At 42.9% G+C, this 16,469-nt stretch overlaps 1 protein-coding gene across 7 annotated transcripts in view; it reads right to left on the bottom strand.

Moving 5' to 3' along the window:
* RUNX2 (RUNX family transcription factor 2) overlaps positions 1–16,469 on the bottom strand; it is a 230,410-nt gene that overhangs the window by 143,585 nt on the left and 70,356 nt on the right. For all 7 annotated transcript variants that reach the window (XM_059178130.1, XM_059178134.1, XM_059178135.1 and 4 more), the window contains one exon: positions 576–737. In XM_059178130.1, coding sequence (XP_059034113.1) covers positions 576–737 — 162 coding nt within the window. The remainder of the gene's footprint in view (positions 1–575; positions 738–16,469) is intronic.

The following is a 16,469-nucleotide window of genomic DNA, read 5'->3' as shown; positions in this document are numbered from 1 at the left end:
GTTCGTGCACAGGCAGTGACGTCAGTCTGGGTCAGGCTCCGGGGCCACACATGGCCTCTTAAGACTCTTCCAGGCCTGGCCACACTTCAAATCACTAGCTTCTGCTAAAGATCTTAAGTTTGCTGGGGTCCTGTCTCAGAACAAGCCAGCTTGGACTTCAGGGGGTTAAGAGGCTCTAGAGATGGAAGGCTGAGCCATCGGTCTGTAAGCTGGCTTACAGGCGGATGTTGAGAAGGAAAGGAATGCAAGCAGAGGAAGGCCGGGCGTTAGACCTTCAGGAGAAGGCCCCAGTTGAGACGGTGCCCACCAAAGGGGCCACAAGTCAGCAGGGCTAATGCTGGGTGGCATTCAATGTCATTTTAAGAAAATGATGCCAGCTCTGGTGGGTGTTTAGTCTTTTAACTTAAAATGTTCAAGGACTTGATAACCCCGTTATTCAGAGGACCCGGTTTGCCAGCTGTCATACCGTGGCCCACACGCCTCTCATAGAGAGTTCCTGTGAGCCTCGGCCCGGCCTACAACCCCAGCCCCACCCCTGCACGGGAGTGGGTTTATAGTTAAAGTGTGGTCTTTACCTGAAATGCGCCTGGGCACGTCGGTGATGGCAGGAAGCCCCGTGCCCCGTGTAGAAGACAGCGGGGTGGTGGAGTGGATGGACGGGGACGTCATCTGGCTCAGGTAGGAGGGATAAGACTGGTCATAGGACCACGGCGGGGAAGACTGTGCCTGCCTGGGGTCTGGGAAAAGAAGAAACATCTTTAGTGTACTGGCCACTGTGGACTTCGAACATGCAACCCCAAAGTGAGAAAGGAGAAAGCAAGAGTAAAATGACACTCTATAAGGAAGTGTTTATTTCCTTTGACCCTAGCCTTTCAGGCCCTGTGTGGCACACAACTTTCTAGTTTCAGAGTGACAAAATGGATCATGCACAACGACTATTTCTCTCTCACACATTAAGTATTTCTATTTGGAAAGTCTAATGGACATTTAAAAAAACAACTTGCTTCAGTTACCTTTACAAAGTTGAATTTTACTTTATTTATTTTCTGTATCTTCTCATATTACTTCCATGAACACATACAACTCTCAACTTTTTTTTTTTAAGTCAGATTTTCTTTAATAGCCAATTTGGCTAAAGAACAGGTTCAGTGTACTTTTCCCGGCAGCATACCCAGCTGCTATCTTTCAGATGTGTTTTTTGGTTTTAAAGTGCAGAATTCCATGATTTCGCTTTCTCTCCAGGCAGGTCAATGGATGGCACTTTCTAGCAGGAAGGGTTAGGAGGTTGGGGGTCGGGAGGAGAACAGAGGGAGCAGCATGTGAGAAAACCCAGAGGAGGACAGTCAGTTAAGGATTCTCATGCTAGAACTACTCTAGAAAATGACCTTTAAGAAAGGGATATCTCAGATCATGATCTCAGGGTCCTGATCTCAGAGTTGTAAGATCAAGCCCTTTGTCAGGTTCTGTGCTGAGTGTCCAGCCTGCTTAAGATTCTCTCTTTCCCTCTCCCTCAGCTCTTCCCTCCACCTCCCACTTAAACAAACAAATAAACAAACAAACAAAAAAACTGGAAAGCTTCATCACCACCCAGTTTCAATGTTAAGCATATGAGTTTCTGACAGAAAATGACCCAAAAAGAGAAGAGCAAGGACACATCTTTAATCTTACTGGAATCTGTTTTAAAGATGCCACATGTTTGGAATATAGCCTAGTGTTACCTACTGTCACTGTAATAATAAAAATAACAGGCAGCCAACTTGTTAGGTTAACTGCTGAGCATTAACAATATCTTTTGATGTATCTCTATGGGGTTTCCTGGAGGCACAAGTTCAAGGCCAAGTACATTTATCAAAAGAGTTTCAGTCTACAGAGGAAAAAAAGGTAAATTTGTCATATATTTCCAGTGTGTATTTCAAATTAATTTTGTTCTTACTGGAAGGCTAATCAAACAGATTCATAAGCAAATTTCTCTTAACTTTTTTTTTTTTTTTTTTGCTACTTCCAAAATGTTTTGCTAGTTTTAAAAATTCTAATACACCAGGCTGTTCACAAGACAGCATCGTATATTAGAATATTCAAGGACTTTGTGATGTGGAGAATGGGGTCAAGTTCTGAGACTTCTACTTTCTAGCTGTGTGAACTACTCAGCAACTCTGAGCCTTGTTTCCTCAGGTTATATCCGAATCACAGTTTGTAAGAATTACAAGAGAAAACCAGGGGAGCCTGGGTGGCTCAGTGGGTTACAGCCTCTGCCTTCGGCTCAGGTCATGATCTCAGGGTCCTGGGATCGAGCCCCTCATCGGGCTCTCTGCTCATCGGGGAGCCTGCTTCCTCCCTCTCTCTCTGCCTGCCTCTCTGCCTACTTGTGATCTCTGTTTGTCAAATAAATAAATAAAATATATTTTTTAAAAATGTCTTTACAAGAGAAAACCATATGGAGAGAACTAGCACAAGGAGGCACCCAGTAAGTATTGACTCTTATCTTAAAAAACAAAAACAAAACTCCTCCCAGTGACACAAGGATAGTCCCACAGTTAGAACACATCTGAATTGGCACTAATACATTTGGACCAGGCTTAAAACTATTCTCCTAATACCCATCAGCCTCTGAAAATGAAAAGCTTAAGTTTTTAAAACAATATGTTTAATAGTCAATGTAGGCTTATCTCTAAAAATAAAAATGAGTACAACAAGACGTGAGTATTTCTGAAATGGTCCCTCTTTTAAAGCCTCTCGGTTTTTCCATACAATCAAAGCCAGTTAGTTTCAGCTATTTCTTGTTTATTTGTTCAATTCAGAAACAATTTATTTAAAGGCTGTCTAAATAGGACATACTGAGTCAAAATAATGAAATACATCTGGATATTTATCTGATGTTTACTGTATCAACAGATACATAGGAAAATTTCATCCAGCTCAATTTTAGGGAACATTTACTGGAGTTTGCAACTTGGAAAAAAGTATGGTACTGTAAATGGTTAACATAAACTTTTCCTTCAGAAATCTAAGGGGAACTGGGTCATTAAAGTAATGAACTTCTGTGCTTTAAAATGTTCAAGGCTGAGATTGTATAGATTGGCAACATTTCAAATCAGAGTGAGTGGTCCTTGTGATATATCTGATACTAACATACTTCCTTGTTTTAACCATTAATGTAATTCATTACATTTCAGACGTAAATACAAATGACCTTCAGATGGAAAAGGATGCATTCCTTACAGCACCCGAAGGCGATCTCATAAAGGCAAGGCCTTCTCTCAAGCCATGTTTTCAACAGACAAAAAGGACAAGAATCCCATAGATAACTGAGCTGCACACACAGGATTCCGATCTGGATTTGAGTTCTAATCTAACCTGACCAGGTTCTTCTGAACTTGCCTTCTGAAGCAAGCAGTTTAACCTGCATGTCCGTTCCTCTACTGTAACTCGCTGTTAGCAGTAGCACAGGACTCCCTGCCTAAAAATGGGAAAAAATACAAAGAAGTGTAAAGAATGAATAGAAGTATTAATGTTTAAAACATATCACTGAGGAATCGGGGAACTTAATGTGGGCAGCCTTTCAGTTCTCCTGGAGCAGGCGGGCAGCCCAGTCCAGGGGGAACAAGTGAGCTTTCTAGCAGAAGGATAGGAGTTGGAACCCTGGCTCTATGATTTATAAGCTGCATGGCTTCAGTGGTGGTAGGGAACTCTCTGAATTTTGGAGGGGAGACAAGCTCCTCTCGGTGCTGAGCAAGCCTCTGAAACTTTAGGGCCTCAACAGCTCATCTGTAAAATGGGAATAACGATGCTTCTTAGGGTTGCTGGGAGCATTCCATGAACACGGCCTTATCTGATGAGTCACCTGGCATTCCTGGTACATATTAAGTACATCATAAATATAAATGACTATTGCTAGCTGTGAAATGAGTACTGTAACAATAGCTACCTTTTTGTTACAAAAGTAAATGAGATAATGTAAGTAAAAGCATTCGGTAACTATCAAGTGCTATATTAAAATTATTACTGCTCTTCTTTAGGAGCTCACGTGGTCAAGGCCCTGCTGTGTGACAAGGATTATGTTTCTTAATGTTGCTGGGCTTCAATCGCTTCACCTGTAAATGGGTATGATACTATCACAGAGCTGTCGTAAGGACTAAATAATACACAGGGAGTGGCAAATCATCGTTATCATTCAAAAAAATTAAAAATCTGACTCTAAACCATCCAGGAGGGCTGGGTTGTCTCATGTTATTCTTGAAGGTTTCTAAGATCAGACCCAACACAAATAGTAAGTGCTTGATAAGCAAACATTCAAGGAACCTCCCAGGGTGGTTTGAGTGAATAATGAAATTTTATAACGAAGTAGTAATTAGTCATCCTCTAACTTCCCCTCAGGTGATAAAAGAAGTTGTATCAGTAAGATTTTAGTTTTTATATCATGTCCTGACCTCCAGTTCCAGAATATACACCAGAACAGTCTATCAAAGGACAGTTTTGCTTTTACCAGAGGTCTTACCTGAAGATCTCCAAGATTAGTGAAAATCACTTCTTACTATCCTTAACAAGTGAGGTCTCTCTTTTTGTTTTTTTGTCCCAGAGGACAGACTGCCGAGCCAGAACTGCCACATGGGGGTTCACTAGATCTCATAAAAAATAATTTTAAAAAGACACAGTAATCTCTAAAAAAAAAAAAAAAAAAGTAACAGTCTCCAATAGCCCAAGGCCTTCCAAACTCCACTGTTTCTGTCCTGTGTGATCTTGGACAAATCATATAATCTATCCAATCTTCAAGCTTCCTAGTCTGTAAAATGGGGATAAATAAGAAGACCTTCCTCCTCAGTTTGTTGGGAAGATCAATCGAAATAAAGTAGTAAAGAGTGAGCTCATGAGAAGAACCCAATACATGTTCACCACTGTTAAGACCTCTACCTTTCCTGAACCTTTATTCAGCGTTTGTATTTCCAGCCTGTATCTCTTATCCTAGCAGAGGGCAATTTTTAGAAAGCTTCATGTAAGTTCTGAAGTCCACTGTTTGGAGAATATACCCACGTGGGTCATGTCAATAACCGTTATGATCATTTACCTTTAACCCTCTACCTAATTCACTCATTATTCACTCATTTACCTTTAACTTCTTTCTTAGTCCTGGTTTCTCCCAGACCGAGAAATCCTAAGCAGTTTAGTGTATTTTTTAATACGTACACCTTAACTTTTTTCAAACCCGTAGTGAAAAAGAGCTATATTTAAAATATCTTGACTTCCTAAATGCCCCATCACCAAGAAAACATAATCCTATCTTAAATATACAATTATAGCATATTTGCTTTGTTATGGACAATTATTAATGCTTACAAGTAGAGAAAAGTCACCTTAACCTGATCTCATCAGCAGTTTTGGAACTCAACTTCCTGAAGAAACTTGAGACTTCTGGGATTCGCTCTGAACTTGGGTGAGTCAGAGCAGGTGACAGATAAGGTTTTCAGGTATCACTGTTCAATCCTAAGGTTGCTACTAGGGAAGGGTGTAGGGCCTTGCTCTGAGACAAACCTACTAATTAGCCATTCACACACAACAGACGGTCTGCACCCTGACTTCAGGTCCCATGGGGCTGACAGCACCTTCTCCTTCAGTCCATCCTGCCCAGAGTTAGAGAAAACTGCTTGTCTCTCTGACTCTGCAGGAACAGAGGGAGGTACTGTGTCCTCCACTCCAGCATAAATGAGAATATTCTTAATTTTTGTGTCTCAGAGGATAAAAGCAACTACCTATAAGCAACAACACATAAGCACCCATGAGCTTTCAGAGGATAAGTAAACTTCCTTTCTCAGAAATTTTTCGAAAGAAATGAAAACTGCTGTTGAGCTTTAAATATTTTATGGTGTTTTTAAAACCGTCTTTCACTACTTTCACATGAGAATCCTCAGGAACAGTATCGATATTTTTATGACCATATTATAGAAATTCAAAGGATCAGCATATGTTTTTATACAGATGGTACAATTTAAAAACAAAACCTTCAGGGCTGCTTTTTTTTTTTAATGTGCACATACTCCTTAGTGCCTGAGAAATCTGAAGTCCTAAACAGCACTTGAACATTTAAATAGGCCTCTACCCTATTTTTCCCCCAAACTTCTCTGCTCTCACCTAATATGGGGGTTTTAAAAGGGAACCTGTGATCAAATTTGACCTATAAGATAAACCGGATAGAAAATCAGGTCTTCCCTCTATGAGGGCTGCCGTACTCACGGCCAGGAAGTGACAAAGCAAAATGACTAAATGAGAGAGAGGAGAAAAAGCAGCAGAGGGACCTAGGAGCAAAAGAGGTCCTGGAGCCTAGATGAAACCAGCGAGAAGACGGGCACCAGGTTGAACCGTGCAATCATGCCAAGAACCATCACCAGGCACATAAGGTCAAGCTACTTAGAAGACACCTCAAATCTATAACTGCACCTTCCAGAAAAAACCGTGGTTTCCTTTGTGAGAACAGACCAATTCTAGCTACTAAGAGTTCATATTGAATAAAAAGGAACCAGTCATTCAACATAAAGAACCCTTCAAAACAGACAGAGAGGCAAACTGTAAGAGACTCTTAAAGGTAGAGAACAAACTGAGAGTTGCTAGAGGGATGTGGTGGGGGATGGGCTAGATGGGGAATGGGCATTAAGGAGGGCACCTGTTGTGATCAGCACTGGGTGTTGTATGTCAGTGATGAATCACTGAATTCAACTCCTGAAACCAATACTGTGTGATATGCTAACAACTTGAATTTAAATAAAAACTTGGGGGAAAAAAAAAGAATTCCTCAGTGTTGGTTTTATCTGAGGCAGAGTCTGTCAGAGACATCACTACCATCAATAGTGTGCGGGGCTGCTCCTCCATATAGCTTATATTTTAAAAAGACACTAGAAGCCCAGAGGTCAGCGTACACTTCACTGTCTCTCTCCCAACTCACTAAGTCAAGGGCAAGGTTCTTCTTAGCCATCTCTTTTCCATCTGTGCGGTACAAATGGTCATTACTGCCACCTTAACAGGGTTTTTGAGGGGCAGCGGGAGAGACGTTTTTGCATGGTGTTCTGATGAACCAAAAAATTATCAATTTTTATTGCGATAAACAGCTTCTGTATGCCCATGTGCCAGTGGGATGGTCTAAGGGGCAGGGCACAAAAGACCTTTCCTGCCTTGAAGAAGCTTATACATGCAATTGGGGAAGTTAAAATGGAAAGATGTAAACAATTAATTCAGAAATGTTCAGAGTATGTACTTGTGTCTTTTAAAAAAATGCTCTAAAGATAGAAATGAACCATAAGGCATCAATGTCAGAGCAGATATCCTAAGTTCTCTTCTCTTTCTAGAGGGCTGTTTCTTCTGCTTGGGCTACTTGGAGGTTGTTCCAGAAACTCCCAAAACAAAAAGTATAGAGGACGACATACCCCAGCAATGCTCCCAAATCCTAACTTGGGAAAAGTGGTTCAAGGTGTCTAAGCGCCAGGCAAAAATGGAGACAACCATTTATTTAAAGCTGTGGACATAAGAAGATCAAGCTCTCTTCTTTGAGTCGGATCACAGCTTTTGAAGTTCGATCACCGGTATGGGGGAAAGGAAGGAGTGGCCATTCATCTCCTAAAATGGTACTGAAAGAGTCATGGCTTCTAGAGGATCCATACTTTCAAATGACTAGAAAGCAAATTCCATGTCTGCATAATTGAACTCCAAACATGTGCGGACAAAAAAAAAAGAGAGGAAGGAGGCAGAGCGTTAGAAAAAAGCCACCCTAGGAAAATGAACTGGCTTTAAGAAAATATGCAGACGTCTGGCTTCTCTTCAGTTTGAATGAGTTTGAGTCTGGGGGGAGCCAAGGGGGAACAGAGCTGCATGAAAGTCCAGTGAGAGGTAATGTGGAAAATCAATGGTTGCTCTCAGCGGGCCTCCTTTTGTAAACACTTCAGTTAAACGTGTAGGTGTGAAGAAGGGCCTGCTTTCCTAAGAATCACTCATAACAAGGCACACCGCGCACATGGCATTGAACTTCGTGCAGAGATGGGAGGAAACAAGTTAGCAGGGGCAAAGCCCAAACCAGCGCACAAAAGGCTTCTTCCTGCTTCTGGTGCCAGCGGGTTTCTGTGTAATGTGACCCGACGGGAGCCCATGGTTTCTGCCAAAGCTCCGTGTGCCTGTGGCAGCACCTTCTCTATCTGGGGAGCAGGGTACGGTTAGAAAGCTCCACGTTCCCACCCTTATCCTCCACCCATTTTTTTACCCTAATCAGCACTCACATCAGCCTGTGTAAACCTCAAATATTTCTTAAGAAAACTGGGGTTCTTAAAAGGAACTGTGTAGAGTCTAATAGTTTATGACTTGTGCCCTGTCAATTGCTACCAGGGTCAAATATAGCCAGTCATCTCAACAGAGAGAGGCAGGTTTACAATTTCCTACCCTAAACTATGTCTGTTGTACTACTATCATTCACAGTACAAATACACTCACGTTCATATGTACATTAATTCCCATTTCAAAACAATTTACACTAAATACTAAATGTTTAATTCTGTCTTCTCTAATAACCTTGTTAGCTAGACTGGATTTTCAGAATGAGCTCTCCCACTCACTTCTGGGTCTCTTGACTAGTAGGACACATGGTTCTTAGAACAAACAAGCTCCTCTTCCAGCATAGGAAGAGCCCTGGACTGGTTGCTCTGGCGCCAACCATGCAGCCGTGCACCACTGATTTACCTTCTCTGAGTCTCACCATTTGCACCTGGAAGAGGAGATGAGAACAGATGGGTTATCGCTAAGATGATTTTCAGTTTTGAACTCTATGATACTAACTACTCAGGAAAGCAAGCACCCTACCCTCAGTCCTTTCTGGAGACGGTAGTTGTCACTGAAATTACTGATGGTGTGTTGAGCAGGTTTGGGCTGGCTGTGAAAGGTCAGTGACAGGTGGCCCTCACAGAGCCTCCCTCACAGAGCAGAGAAGACCCTAAGAGCAGGGTTCTTGAATCCCCCTTCTGTCCCTACCTGGGATTTCCCCAAACAGATCAAGATTCATTTGGCAGAAGACCAACCCAACTGATTCACAGAACTGTGACTGAAATCTGAGGAGAAAAGAGCAGCACACTGTTTGGATAAAACTGGATCCTACGTAGGGTACACTGGGGATGATGAGTGAGGTCACAAAGCAAACAATGGGAGAAGAGGGACTTAGTCACTCTTAGGAGAAAATAGCAGGGAAGAGAATGAGAAGTGATATGTATAGTCTGAGAGGTCATATGCCACAACAAAAGGTTAAGAAAAAAAAAACCAAAAAGTTGCATTAAGACAAGGTCATGAGAAGTGCCTTCAAAACATCACCAACTTCTGGATGAATGGGACTCTTAACTGTCTCATAAAAATATGAGCTACACACAGAACCAGAACTTGAGATATAACTGGGATGTGGGGCTGGCCAGGGAAAGTGAACTTCAGTTCAAATCATCATCCCAAAGTGGGTATAGTCAGTCAGGTCAACTCAGACGGATGTCAACATCCAGGAGGCAGCTACAGCAGCTAGGGCATCACAGAAGGTCCCCAGGCCTGGTGATTCCTGTTGTCAGATGGGTCATGGTATCCATGGTGCTAAGAATTATCTCCTGGTCATTCATTCATTCATGTAACCAACCATTCATTCATTAATGTATCCAACCATTCATTCATTCATTCATTCATTTGAAAAATATGGACTGAGTGGCCTTCTCTGGTACTGGGCTAGGCACTAGAGATATTAATGGCAAATAAAGACAGACTGAATCCCTGCCCTCACAGGCTTTACAGTCTGGCCGGGGACACTGACATGAATCAACTCATCACATAACTGCGATAAGTACTAGAAAGGAGAGTCCTTGGCACCATGACAACACACAGTGGGCCACCCCAACCATGCCTGGGGGGTCTAATGATGTGACATGATAACTGAGTCAAGAACTCAATGGCAAGCAAGAGTCCAGTAGATCAGTAGGTGAGCGTAAAAGGGCTTTATGCCAAGAGAACAGTGTGTATCAAGTTCCTGGGACAGAGGCAGTACCGTTTTTGAAGGAGTTGAGAAAGCCAGTGTGGGTGGATTACGGACAAAAGGCTCAAAATCATTGAGAGGAGAACGGGGGAGGAGTCCGAGCAAGCAGAACCTGCTAGGCCACACCAGAAATTCAGGGCTTTATCCTAAGTGCAACAGAAGGTCACTGAGGTGTTTTAAGTATGAGGTGACATAATCAGATATGCATTTTTAAAATCTCTGTCCGACAGCATCATAACAGAAACAGGGCACAAGTCCAGTCTAGAACTTGGCAAACAGAGAAGGGTGTATAGGACAAACAGCAGCTGAAATGGACAGAGGGGAGGAGCCCAGGAGAGCCAGCAAGCAGCCTTGGGCCCGTAGCTGCCTCCACACACCATCCCTGAGGTGCCCGAGGCTGGATCACATCAGCTTGGGCTGAGCAGGCTGACCTGCAGTCAGGGGCCTTGGGCCTGCCGCTGTGATTTGAGCAGGCCCCACCTCCCACCTTCTGGTTCAGGGGTAAAGCCTGGGCACCTGCCCTTTTAACAAGCTCCCCCAGGTGATGCCTAATCCACGCCACGGTTTGAAAACAATGGGCATAATTTTTACTGCTGACAGTCAGAAAGGAAAATTACCCAACGCCATTCTGATTTAATCTTCCCTATCAAGAAGAATGATCTCCAAATAGAAGGAGCAAAACAAACATGCTTCAGAGGACTTTGTGGCCCCGGAGAGGTAAGAAGACAGAGGAGAGAGACTTGTACTTTAAACGAATTCAAGGTTCTGTTCCTGGATGAGTTATACCGCACAATATTGCAAGAACTGTGAAGACCAATAGGCCAAAAGGGCATTTTTTTTTTCCCCTCTTTTGTCCTGTTTTGTCCTTTATTTGACAGAGCGGGGCTCCAAAGTTATATTAAGTGAAGCCTGTTTCCCCGTAACTCCACTCACTACTAACCTCAGCTTTGCTCTCCGGCATTCCTCTACCACGTGAGAGTCCTGAAGTTATTAGAAGCTAATGCCTTTACTAGATGATCACTGGACATTCGCTGACTCCATTCACCTTATTCTGAGAGAAGTACTACTACTGGTAAGATTTAAATGTCAACTAGTTTTTTGGAGCCTTTACTGGTGATGACTTGATTGCAGTCCATGGAAAACACTAAGTCACCTTCAGCAACCCATGGACAATGAGCTTTTCATGCCAGAGCTCCACAGTGACAACCAGAAAGCAGAAGAGGTTCACTAAAAACCTGTCTCCTGGGGTTACCACAGCACTGGATTAGAAGACAGCTCACCTGTCCATTGCACATCCTGACCTCAGCAAGATATACACCTTATCTCTAATGTGATTTAGAGCTACTTAAAAGGCCTATCCGAAAGTGGTTGTTGAGATGACTCATGGTCGGCTTGGAGAAAGACATGCAGTGGCAGGCTCAAGGATTATAGTCCTAGTTATGCCCAGCATGTTCATGAAGGTCTTTAAAGAATTAGAAACAACCTTTCTAAGCTGCAAGATGAGACACAGTTGTGAGGAACAGCCAACACACTGGGTGAAGCATCAGAACTATAAAATAACCCTCAAGGATGGGAAAAGGGAGTACAAGTGACATAATGGAACTGAATAAGAAAGAAAGCACATCCTTGTCTCAGTCAAATTTAAGACAGGATGGCGGAAGCCTGCCCTAAGAGCAGAGCTTTTCCTGGACTGCGAGACACAATGTGACGGGATGACAAAAAGTTAATACAACCTTGGGATGCATGAACAGAGTACCAGAAGACCCTTACTGCCCTGGTCACACATGGCTAGAGGACCGTGTCTTCTCAAGGCAGCATCAGATGGAACCTCCAGCCATCATGTGAGGAATGGTTGAAAGGAGAGGCCAAGAGCTCCCAACTACCTTCAATCTTTCCATAGGACACTCCTACCTCCTGCCTGACCTGAAACTTGGATTTTCCCAGATAACCTTTCCACTTAGCTCATTCTCCAAGGTCACAAGATGAGCCAACTCCTCTTTAGAAGTTTTTCCATGTTTACCATGACCTACCGACCTCCAGAACCTTCCTCCATATTGGTAACTGGCTCAACATCTTCCTTCTTTCCCTGACTTGTACCAAGTCCTACCAAATCCTGGGACAGACTGTCATTCTCCCTGATGATCCACCACACCACAACCCATTCCTGTTACCAAACCACAAACAATGCAGGAGGGAAGCACATAAGTAGGCATAACTAGGCTGGTTGGCACTTCCAATTACCTCTATCCTCAGGCAGCTCCTCAGCGATGCTCACCCAAAGTCATTTTCCTCTCCCATTGCTCACTTGATGACTCTTCCAAACACTTACTATTCTTCTTAACCCTCTCCCCTCTCCCCTCACCTCCTCCCCACCTAAAACCACCTTGTCAGAGTTCACCTTCCTGGGACACTGACTTTAGTTCTGAGAGTTTCCAAAATCTCCTGGTACCTAAGTTTTCTTCTTCCCTAAACAGGCTTCACAATATGGACTCTTCAATGATATTTGTCTTTCAAAGACTGCTATCACTAACATTTTTTAAATAGTCAAAAAGCGAGCCTTTATCCAAATAAACAAAGCCCTAGAAAAAGATCTGAAGGTCTTACATGGGAAAAGGGACATACAATTTTATTCCTGGAGTATTTCTGCACATATTAAAATGAAAAAATAGAATCAAAACACTTTCTCAGCTGACAATATTTGTAAGATACTGTTGTTACTTTAATACTGCACAGTACAATATACACCCATTCTCAGTGTGAAGCCCTGGGTTCCCATCAATGATTAAACATCAAATCCACCATCAGAGTATCCACTACATCAAATTTCACACCTGACATGCCCCTCTCCTGGACTGGCCCTGTAGGACAAATATGCCATTTAAAGCTAGATTCCTATTCTGATGATTTTGCCTACAGTCCATTGCAAAAGGTGAAAAGGGCCAAGAAGGGTCCCCAGGCAACTAGTGAAGAGGAAAGACATGTGTATGTCTGTGTACACACATACATATGTACATGTCTCTGTTTGTCTGTATTACATATGCACATACATATATGTGCATAGGTAAAGACTAAAACCAGATATAAAACCAAACAGAGAAAGATAATGCTTTGGAAAAGAATGAAAGAAAGAAATCCAGACTTCCTCTGGGCAGAGACCCAAAGACAGGCCAGAAACAGAGCAGTCTTGGGGAAGGATAAAGCGAGGCATTATGTAGATGGATTCTTCTTATCACAATTAGATATTAACTATGCATCTTCTAGTCCAGATAGGAGGAAATTACAAAGGCAAGTTTTTGGAACTCAAGAAATTAATTTTTCTTGGAACACTGCCCCTCTTCATTTTTCTAAAAGCATAATAAAGCCCAAGCATCTTCAGTTAATAAGGGAATTCCTACTGACAAGTCCAGAACCCTTCATGAAGCTGATCTAAGGACACTGCTCACAGGCTAACAACAGCATGACATACTGACCACCAGCTTTCCATGGGGTCTTCCTGAGCCTTAGTCTTCAAAGCCAGCACAGGCTGAACCCAAATTCTGCTCTTCTTCATAAGGCAGCTGCCAGAGCTGAATGGATGGGCAATTACACATCATTTGTACTATTTTCTCATAAGGACTGTAACCAGTGACCTCTGAAGAGATTTCCAGCTCACAGATGTGCACAGCAGCAGCACATTGACTTAGCTATCCTGCTCAAACTCTCTCACAGGAAGAAGATAGGACAGAACTTTCTGGAAACTTCAGAAATTAAACAACAGCACCACGAAAGTAAAAGAACAGTACTATCAACAGCCTGTCTTTGAATGTGGTGATTTCTGTTCCTCAGACATGAGATGCCTACAGGTGAGTAAGACTCTGGTGATCATAAAGCATGAGACCTCGCTTACCTCGCCCACCCTCTACAGCCCACCACCCTCCCACAGTGACACACCTGTGGTCACTCTTCCTGGTAATGGTCACTGGGCCTCTCTCAAGCCTCACTTTCCCTCACACTCACAGCCACCACCTGCTGCCCCCAGGCCCCATGCCCACACCAGATCCCACCTTGTTTGACATTAAAAGGAAAGTATTATGCTAGTCAGTGTTGCAGTGTGAACACAGTGGACTAAGGCCTAAGACAGCCAAACATACACGGCCCAAGCTCAGCGGGCCCAGGTGGCTGAGAGCCTCCTCACATTTAAAGGCATGTTGTTGGCCAAGGGAATAGGGAATCAGACCAAAGGTGGGTGGACACTACTGCACTTCAGTCACCGTAACTGATGAGAAGATGATTCTTCTACATGATGCCTGGTCATGTTGCTTTTTGAGATATTCCTAAAAGTGTTACCTTGAATACATACTCACATAACTGTAATTTAATCATTAAAAATCATTTTATTGCACTTTAAAGCATAATTCAGATATTCCTAATGCATCTCTTTTAGGAAAACATCATTCTCTGAGGATTCTAAGTAATACCCAGTGGGGAGCAGAAAAAACAATTAGTCCCTTAAGACACATATCACTTAGAATGTCAGCAATATGGCCGACTTGGTAGGGCTGAGGGAGACCACCAACTAAAAATATGGAGCTCACAGTCGACTATAATGGCTGAAGAAGCTTTCAGTGAGTCATGTCTTGAAGAATCAATTTCTTCCACATGGAAGATATGTCCTTTACAGAATCGTTTTAAAGCTTTAAGAAGAACTTCATGCAAGACTAGTTCACCAGTGGAGAAGAGTGGCATAAATTAAAGTTGCGTAGGTAGAGAAATGGGGGGAATCGGCCACGACAGAAGCATGCTTTGGCCTCCCAAGAGTGCACAGTGGTTAAGGAGCATGGTTAAGATGCCCTGAGACAATGCACATCCAGCTTCTGTTCCTGTATTCACCACCGCCTAGTGGGTACTGGGACCTTGGGCAAGGTATCTAAGGCATCTGGCCTCTCAGAACCTCCGCTTTGCATAATAATGCCGCCTACCTCACCAGAGCTGTGGTAAGGAACATAAAGGACTAACTTCATTACAGCAATGCCAAATACACAATGTGCACTCAGTAAAGGACTGCTTAAAATAATTCAATCAAGTAGGTACTAGGGCAAGGATAATAATGGGTCACACTTCCTGAAGAAGTCAATAACCCATTCATTCATTCATCACCAAATCAAACTCACAAAGTAACAGACACTGTGTAAGACAATGAGGACACAAAGGTAAATAAAACATGGCGCTAAACTTTAAGAGCTCAAAGTCCGATGAAGACACAGATGTGTAAACAGAAAATTGTCACAAAGGGGATGAGTATGGGAGCCTTAGGCTCAGCGTGGGTAGGCTGGAAGAAGGCTAACAGAGATGCTGGCCTCAGATCTGAGTCTTGAAGAAAGAAGGCTCTCTCCTGGGCTATAGCAGCAGCTTCCCGAATGATGTCCCTGTTTCTACCATTGCCCCTTATGATCCATTCTTCACACAGTAAGAAAACTGACCTTTAAAAAGCATATGAATTAGATAACGCCCTTCTCTTGCTTCACATCCTTAAAGAGCACTCTACTGCAATCAGAACAAAACCCAAGCTCCTTACCGGGTCCTTGAATTAATCCATTCCCTGCCTGCCTTTCTGGATCATTTCCCATGTCCACCTACACAGACCTTCCTGCCCTCTGAGCCCACCACGGTCAGCCTTTGCATGACTTTTCCATTGCCTGAAATGCTGTTCCTCCTGGTCTTCCAAGTTCTTCAAAGAACCCCATATCTCAACTTTCTAATCAAAAGTACCTTCTTCCTTCCCTGAGTTGCTCTCTAATATATTACCCTATTCCATTTCTCAATGCATGGTGTTATTATCTGGAATTATCTTGTATGTATGTTTATTTATCCATTTACAGACTATATCTAGCACAAAATTGTAAGCTCCCTGTCAGTAGAAACTGGGTTCTGTCTTGCTCACTTAATGCCTGGCAGACAGTAAGCACTCAAACTTTTTTTGAATGAATGAATAACAGAAGAGCAGAATGCCCACCCAAAGGTTAGACAAATGTTTCAATCCACCAAACCCAAGGGCCTAAGTCTGCTTTTCATTGCTTGTTTCAGGTGTAGCTCCCCCACCCACAAAGTACTGAGTTTAAAATAGTGATTATCTTTAGTAATATCTCCTAACAGAATATGCCTATGCCCCTGCTATCACAACATTCTGATCCAAAGAAGTAGACATTTATGACAAGACTAGGTGTTTCCTAGCACCCAGAGATAGGCATCAGATGTCTGAAAGATTTAAAAAAAAAAAAAAGGTACAGAGGAAGGAAGCAACTTCCTCAGCAAAGCCATAGGAGGCCGTGGGCCTCAGAGAGAACATCAGCCATTCATGACTGTGACAGAATGACACCATGAGACCAGCACAGGAAAGAAGTCAGCCCACTGCACGACTGGGACCCTTAGCCATACGAACTCTGAGAGACACTGTAGAACATGA

This window comes from Mustela lutreola, chromosome 6, assembly GCF_030435805.1.
Source record: "Mustela lutreola isolate mMusLut2 chromosome 6, mMusLut2.pri, whole genome shotgun sequence".
In the NCBI taxonomy this organism is placed as follows: Eukaryota; Metazoa; Chordata; class Mammalia; order Carnivora; family Mustelidae; genus Mustela; species Mustela lutreola.
This window is presented reverse-complemented; position numbering and strand designations above follow the sequence as displayed.